At 33.4% G+C, this 8,466-nt stretch overlaps 1 protein-coding gene across 1 annotated transcript; it reads right to left on the bottom strand.

Moving 5' to 3' along the window:
* Nucleotides 1-263: 263 nt before the first annotated feature.
* On the bottom strand, nt 264-2,381 carry LOC105042193 (protein SPEAR3). The gene is made up of 5 exons (XM_010919315.4): nt 2,053-2,381; nt 1,815-1,907; nt 1,138-1,208; nt 948-1,035; nt 264-810 (listed from the first exon to the last, which is right to left on the bottom strand). Exons 1-5 carry the CDS (start codon nt 2,254-2,256, stop codon nt 694-696), a joined length of 573 nt encoding a protein of 190 aa, XP_010917617.1. The 5' UTR covers nt 2,257-2,381; the 3' UTR covers nt 264-693.
* Nucleotides 2,382-8,466: the final 6,085 nt, after the last annotated feature.

Below are 8,466 nucleotides of genomic sequence, written 5' to 3'. Positions count from 1 at the left end.
GAACACTATCATACAGTGACCTGTTTACCATTAGTTGAAATCATTGAAGACAACTCCTCCCCAAAAAAGATCAATTAAAATCTAAAACAATCTAAGATAGAGCTCCAAAAGAAGCTCCCACTTTCGTTTGCGAGGGGAGTAAAAGATATGAGCCCTTTCTGCGTTCATCTTAACTGTATTCCTTTTGATGAGCTAAAAGAGAAACGAACAAAAGCTACAGACTCTATGCACTTCCTGTAACACTAAGCTATTGAAAAGCTAATGCACTCTACAGAGACGTTTGTGTTATAACAAGTCATTAAGTGACTTGCAGTGCTGGTAAGAGCTCACAAATATGCTGAATATATATAAAATAGAAAAAGAAACGCCGAATTGCTTATTTTGATCCCTTCCACATTTCAATGGTCAGAACAACGTATTTCAACCTCTCAATGAAATGAATTTTTGCATAGGGCATGCACAATATTTCTATCTCAGAAAGAAAAATAAGAACGAAATAAGAGCATGGGTTTCTCAATTCATCATGCAAGCGATCCGATGGTACGTTGTTGACAAACTTTCTAATGGCTTTGGACTTCCCATCACACACATTCCTTCAGTAAAATGATCAGTTATCATACAAACTATAACACAGCAACGCAAATTTATTGTAGAAGAACTAAACCATGAACCTGGAACGTTTCTTGCAGGTGTCTATATTGATAATCTAAGCTCTAGATCTATTTCTTGTGTGTCACTTGAATCAGATTTCTGACTCATGGAACCGGTTGAGCAGCTTCGATCATGCCGCGGCTTCTTCTGAGAAGAATTCTGCGAAATAGTCAAGTAATGATATTTACTATTATATAATAAAAAGGCATATCTACTATCAAGAAAAGATCATAAATGCTTTTCAAAGATGGTGCTGTTCATCAAAGTATAGAGTAGGTGTAAGTTTTGAAGAGCACCTCCATTGTTTGTTCCCAGAGGGGTCGTGTTACAGTCGGTGGTGAACAATGATGGGGTTGAGAGGTCGTATCATGATTTGAGAGGGGCCTGGTATTAATTGATACAAAAATGTCAGAAAAGAAGTACAAAATAAATTTTATTTGCCAATTACTCAATTTTGGGATAGTAGGCAAATTAAATTCACGATACCTGGATGGAGGACTCGAGTGGAATTCACCATATGTGACACCTGTTCTTCTTTCAGTGTCCCCATAACTCATCTTCAACCATGTCGGTAAGGTAGCATCATGAGAGAGGAGAATTCATGCAAGAAAGATGTAAGAAAGGGTAAGAATAGACCGAATTTCAGACTGCTTATTCCCAACAATAAGGAACATATGATCATTAAGCATTTTTCCGACTTATGCTACAATTTAAAAAAAAAAAAATACATTCCAATATTTCTCTCAAAAAAAATATATTCCTAGCTATAAAGTGTTTTGATGAATTTTTCAACAAGTTCAGTGAAATTAGGCTAAGATTGTTGATCATGATGGTTCTGGATCGATTTAAATTACAAGATAAGGTTTTGTTAGTTGTAAGAATGGTGAAAAAGCATGACCAATTAAAACATGGTGATTATGATGATGATCTCGTTCATAAGAACCATTGAAGACATCATGGTGATTTTGGTCGCAAGATTTGAAAGGCATTACTTGTCTCAAAAAAAAAAATATATTTTTGAAAGGCATCATCAAATACATGTCAGGAAATATAAATATAGGGCACTTTCTTCTTTTTTTCTAAGTATATTGTGATTTTCTATTGAGATCAAGCTCGACATACCATAATGTTTTGTTTTCCTTGAGATAGAGAGAGAGAGATACCATGGTGTTTGGATGAAGAGGGACAACTGATGGTGAGACCATATTTGAGGAAGAGGGAGATGATGAAAATGCCATATCTACTCGCATGTCATCCTGCTTGATGACAACCATTAAAAGAAAGCTTCATGAAAAACTATACAATCATTAGTAGAGAAAATTATGCTTGTTAATCTAATTGAAATAAGAACACTTAAAACTTATACAAAAGAAAAAGAAATCCAGAGAAAATGGGAGAGACCATTCTGAGATTACTATGAGATGGGGACTGAAGGAAGGGAAGATATTCGGCCATTTGATGTTGCAATCTGATCTTCTCCAGCTGAGCCACTCCAAGTCCTCTCTGGGGTTGCTTGGGTTTCTCTGAAGTGTTTTTCTTCCCCTTTCGAGAGGAACCAGATCTTCCACTTCCCAATCCCAATTCACCAAAATAACTGCTGTCCATCCTCTCTCTCCTCCTTCCAAAGCTCCACAACTAATCCAGTCTACAAAGATATGCACAAAGAGAGAGAGAGAGAGAGAGAGAGAGAGAGATGAATATCCTTGGGAGTGAAAAGGATGGATCTCCAAGATCCATTTAAAGAGTGTTTCCCAAAAGTTATAGCTGCATTGCTGGACTGGATTGATGATGAGATTTAGGGTGATATTCTTTGGCCTTTTTATGCTTATTTTGCGCGTGGATAGAGAAATATTATATTAAAGTATCATGAATATCACAGTGTGGAAAAGATGCGGCCACGTATAAATAAACCCGTCACTAGTTAAAAATAAAAGCATTTAAGTGATTGGCTTGTCAAAAATGGCCTTAGGATCTGTCATAAAATAGTTGCTTTCTAATTTGGCAAGTGATTATGCTTAATTATCTACCATTCTTCTGTTATGGTAAAATGAAACAAAATCTATAAACTAAATTTTGTAGATACCAAAGTAGATTGACCAAATCAGCATGTCTTTATTATATAAAATTTTAACAAATTTGCCCACATTCCATTCTTTTATTATATCACGACTTATTTTTGAGAATATTCTCAATTATAACTTAGACTAATTATCTGAACCTATAAATAACTACTTCAAAAGAAAAAAATTGTGCGGGTTATATTAGCAAAGGTGCTTGCAGTATTCTGTGCATGATTATTTTTTTTTTTTTGGGTAAACGACACTAGTGATCTTTTTCCTAAGAAAACTCCTATCAGATATTTCTAAATGAGATGTTAATATATATATATATATATATATATATATATATATATATATATATATATATATATATATATATATATATATATATAATAGGAGTTTATCAAAAACTGAAAAACAACAAAAAAAAAAAAAACCACTGTGTCCTCAATCGATTCATTACCTAAATTTTCTGCAAAATCATATATTTTCTTATATGTGTTGCTTATATCCTTGTCTTCCTAATACAAACAATTTCCCAGAATACTGTCATTCTTTAGATTAGTTAAAATAGATCACAATCCCTGGAACCGAAAAAGATGAGGGTAAGATATGGTTACATTGGTGATGGGAAAGGAGAGATTATAGGAGATTTGGTAGGAGGAACTATAGAAAGATATTTTTACTACCCAAGCGAAAATGACTAATTCTAGAAATTTCAATGCCTCCATTAGGAAGAGGCTTTATCTTCAATTTTTTCCATGTGCAACGTGGCTATATTTCTTCATCATATATAGTTATCTAAATACTTTCTTTTTGGAGCAATATCCAAGATTTGAATCCGAGAACTCTTCTATGGTAAAATCTTAGTGGAAAGGTGCCAATAAATTGAGCCAAAAATGGCTGACAGGTTACCAATGTAAATTTAGTAATTCACTAAGCATAACCAATAGTATTTAGAGGTTTCAAATTACCATGAAAAATACTTATGAGAAAGTGAGGTAAATTTCAAATTCCTTTACGATACCTAGCATATCACAAACTAATGATCACCACGAAATTTAAATAAAGTACCAGTGCTACTTCCATCTTTTGAAGACATTGACCTCTATGCCCATAAGAAATTCCTACCCAACAATCATTTGCACACATTAAAAACTTTATCCATTTGATTTTGAAATAAGCACCTAGCTTCATCCTTTCAGTGCCACATAAATAATTTGCAATGTTCTCAATTTTGCTTATAAATACCCACCCCCACCCCTCCAAGCCAACCTTACGTGATGGAGGATCATCTAATAAGAAATTTTGGCATATTTTTGTTAGGCATAAATATAGAAATTAGAAAATTTTATTTTATTTAAAAATTAAGATATTTTATTTTTATGTGGATTCTAGGATTAGAATTTTATGATAACTCTAATATTTTATTTCTGTGATGAATCTTATTGGAGTTTTAGGTTATCTATATAAATCTATTATTGTGTTAATGGGGATTTAAGAATATTGAATATTGAGGTGCCCTCTCCCTCTACTTTCTTCTTCTCTTTCTTCTCTTCTCTTTTCTCCTCTTCTCTTTTCTTCTCTTTCTATCCTACATGATTATATCATTGAAATGAAGATAAAGCATTATTCTAAGGAAGGTTGATTGGCAATGCAAATGGAGTAATCATGCGACTCAAATGAGTACAGGTATCTGATGTTTATAATAAAATATGGATTGTTGGCCATGGACATAACGATCAAGTTATAAATTATTTTTTCATTGTGCTTGTAAAGCAATCTTTTAAATAAATTAGAGAAGGAAAGACGAAATACACTTTCAAGCAATAAAAAAGTAAAAAAAAAAGTTAAAAATTAAATTCATTCATTAACTAACAAGGTAGCATAAGAACTTTGACAAAATAAGAATAAATTATAAGAATACTCTCTCAATTTTAATCCAATTTTACTTATATCTCATCGACTTTAAAAAGTATCAAACTAACTTTTCAAATCCTCGAGATGTTTCGAAAAGATTCTACTGTTTATCTCTATTAACGAAATAATATCTCATGACTATCACATGATATCATTATTTTATAAAATGATAAAAATACTCTAAATCTCACCTTCTCTATTTTTTTCCTCTTCGATTGATCTTCTCCTCCATTGCTAGCATCCCTTTTTCTCCTTTCTCCTTCTTCCTCTTCTTTTTTCTCCTCACCCATTTTTCTTCTATGGTGGCTCTCTCCATCTTATTCAATCCTCACCAACAATCCCTCCTCCCCCTCCTCTCCTTTCTCCTGACCTACTTCTCTCCCTTATCATTCTCCTCCTTCAAGCTCACCTATAAGCCTTTCCTCTCTATAGTGGCTCTCTCCATCTCTAACCATTTTTCATCGAAAACTCTCTCTATCCCCTTCCTCTCTTTCCTCCTCATTCTCTTCATTCAAGCCGCTTATGAGCCCTCTCTCTCCACGGTGGCCCTTTCGACCTGTATCCCCTCTCACTAATAATCTATCCTTCTCCTTCTCTTTCCTCCTCATTCTCTTTTCCTCCTTGTCATCTACTTCTACTAAGGTGGCCCATGAGCCCTCCCCCTCCACAATAATTTTCTCTACCTCCAACCATTCATTGTCGATAGCTCCTCTCATCTACTCTCATTCTTCCTCATCCATTTCTTTTCCTCATCCTCTTCCTTCTCTAAGCCGGTCCATTAGTCCTTTCACTCCATGATGGCTCTCTAGATCTCCACCTCTGTCTCTTCTCATCGACAATCCATGTTTCTTTTTTTTTCCTTCTCATCCCCCTTCTCATCATTATTCTTCTCTTTTAAGTCCGCTCATAAACCCTCTCCCTCCACGATGGCTCTCTCCACCTTCATCCCTTCTTTATCGGTTCCCCCTCCTCACCTCCTGCTCCTTCTCCTCTTCCTCCTCCAATCCTATCCATGAGACCTTTAACACCATCCTCTCCCTCTACGACTCCACTCTCCCTTTCCATTGCGACTCCCTTCACCTTTATCTCTTTCTTACTAGGAACTCCTTCCATATCAGCAAGAGGCATCTCTGTCAATTAAAAGGAAAAACTAACACTTTTTATTAGTAAGTGAATGGCGATACTACTTTAGAATATCTCGAAAATTTGAAGGATCAGTTTGATAATTTTTAAAGTTGAGAGGATGTAGGTGAAATTGGAGTAAAATTGAAGAAATGTTCTTATAATTTATTCAATAAAATATTCATAGCTCATGGCCAATTTTTAAGTATAATGACAATTGCATGGTTGAATTTTGAGCTGGGTACATGTGATTAATTTTTATGACTGAAACTCTGCTAGGTAAGAACATTTGAATTAAAGGGACTCAAATACTTGATATTATGTATACCCAAATACCCTCCATTTGGTATGGATTGTTATCTTCTGACATTTCTATGCACCTGGATGTTTTCTGTTCATATCATTTGGTAGGTAGCACAACTACAGCAATTAGGTTGCAAACTTCATCCTCGATCATGTAAACCATATAACGTGTATTAAATGCTTATCCTAGTAACTGCTTGGCTTTACTTTCGCTGGTGTTATTAGGATGAAAACAACAACAACAACAACAACAATTTTAAATTTTAGCCAACTTGTTCAATTCCACCAATTATTAGTATTTTTTTTTCTTTTTGAAAGTAATAGATTTTATTGACCAAATTAGTATTTGATTATCATCAGAAAGTTCTTAAACAATATCTTTTGAAAGATATGTCATGTGAGAAATATTACAACGCGTGATTACATATATTCTCATTTTTATATTAACCTTTTGAAGGGTGTGCTCATATGAGGGATATCATATATAGCATAATTACTTACACTGCCATATTCATATTTTGTGGTGGTCCTTTTATCACCATTTATTATGAACATTTCGTGTGTAAAATAAACCGCTAGACATGGCTTGGTTGTCAAAAGGCTTTGATAATGTGTAGCTAAAATAAAATAATAATATCGTTGGAGGAATATTTGTGTTGATGTGCTTCCCAAAGCATTGGCATGGAAATTTATAATACTCGTTCGCATCAGCAAATGGTTTTTTTAAAAAAAATGCTGCTTTTGATGTCTTTTCCTGTAGTGTCGGCATGATCCGGGTGGATTAATATGAAAACGTATCGGTCCATATCATGCGAGCCATTCCCTTTCGTTAGTCAAAGCTATCCAATCTCTCTCATGAATCGACATTTTACCAACAACTTGTTCTTTAATTTAGTGAGCTGGTATACCAGACCTCATAAATTCTTGCATCTTACGGATCGCAAAATAGCACACACAAGAATAACTTGTGCAGCCATTTTAAAAATTATTTGTAAACTATTCGATCGCGATTTAAAGCAGTAACATTTGCTCCTCTTGATTATGAGAGGCAATGCAATGAAATCAAGGGGACCAAAGATATATCCTCCATTCTTCAATGGCTATATGTTTTGTTTTGTTTTTTTTTTTAAAGTCTCTCTGATTTTATTTAATTACGTTATGTTTGTAATGTTTTCGATTCTATGAAAAAAAAAAAAAAAAAAATGGTCGTGATATGCATTCTGATGCACTACATGAGAGCATAGCTAAGGAACTTCTCCAAGTACTTGATCCAAAGTTGCATCGTTGTCTTAGACAGCATAGACTATGAATAAAATCGAACCGACCTGCTGTCTGCCCGATCGGGGGTGTATCTTTCGTATAAAAGAAGGATACGCTTTTTTTTGGTCCGAACCCACCGTTGGATTATCCATCGCACAGCTCAAAACAATCCAATCTTTATCATTCGTGGTATGCACATATCTCAAAGCGATCAGTGGATGATCTAATGGTGATTCATGTCAATGCCGGTGAATCCATCTTTTGGGCGAAGGATAGAATCTCGACTCGTTGTCTGCCTAGGCTACATGTGCTCTGTAATCTACAAACGGCAGGTGGGGACCAGAAAGCGGCCACCCCATACTTTTTTTTGGAGCTCTTTTCTCGAATAATACAAAAAAAAAACTTTTTTATCAAAATATATTCAAACCAAACTTATTTACCAAAGTGATGTGAGAGGGAAAAACGCCATTTTGAATGGCGTTTTTCCCCCCGCCACGTCACTCCCCATTTCCACGGTGGCATCGTCCAAAAAAAAAAAAAAAAAGGAAGAAACGCCATTCGGAATGGCGCTTTTAAAAACGCCATTCCAAATGGCGCTTTTAAAAACGCCATTTTGAATGGCGTTTTTAAAAACGCCATTAAAAATGGCGTTTTCCAATTTTCCCACCCAAAAATGAAAAAATCGTGGGAAAATGGAAAATTTTGTTTTTTAAAATTTGAAATTAATAAATAAATTAAAAATTTTAATTTTGATTGAATTTTAAAATATAAAGATTTGAATTTGTAATTCATTAAAAAAATTAATTTAGATTTTTTATTTCAAATTTTTTTTAAAAGATGTCCAAAAAAATCTTAAAAAATTAAAAAAAATTATCATAGAAAATAAAAAAAGAGAAAAAAATATGAAAGAAATAAAAATTTGAAATTAAATTGAAAAACATCATTCGAAATACTTGTCTTCAAAATTTTTAAGAAAATTAAAAATTATAAAATTTTTAAAAAATAAAAAAAAAGAATTATAATGTAAAAATAAAAAAGAATAAAATTTTAAATATAAATTGAAATTAAAATATTATTTCAAATTACTTTCTCAAATAAAAAATAATAAATTAAAAAAAGATTCAAAAAAATTTTAAAAATAGGCTAAAAA

This window comes from Elaeis guineensis, chromosome 2 (genome assembly GCF_000442705.2).
Source record: "Elaeis guineensis isolate ETL-2024a chromosome 2, EG11, whole genome shotgun sequence".
Taxonomy (NCBI): domain Eukaryota; kingdom Viridiplantae; phylum Streptophyta; class Magnoliopsida; order Arecales; family Arecaceae; genus Elaeis; species Elaeis guineensis.
The sequence above is the reverse complement of the archived record's forward strand: the minus strand, read 5'-3'. Positions and strand labels throughout refer to the sequence as shown.

What these genes read in the sequence shown, in the direction of transcription:
- LOC105042193 (XM_010919315.4), bottom strand. Translation starts at nt 2,256, where the DNA reads ATGGACAGCAGTTATTTTGGTGAATTGGGATTGGGAAGTGGAAGATCT. An exon ending in CACTCGAGTCCTCCATCCAG is followed by an intron (nt 1,036 to 1,137) that starts GTATCGTGAATT and finishes AATTAATACCAG; the next exon opens with GCCCCTCTCAAATCATGATA. An exon ending in TCTGGGAACAAACAATGGAG is followed by an intron (nt 811 to 947) that starts GTGCTCTTCAAA and finishes ACTATTTCGCAG; the next exon opens with AATTCTTCTCAGAAGAAGCC.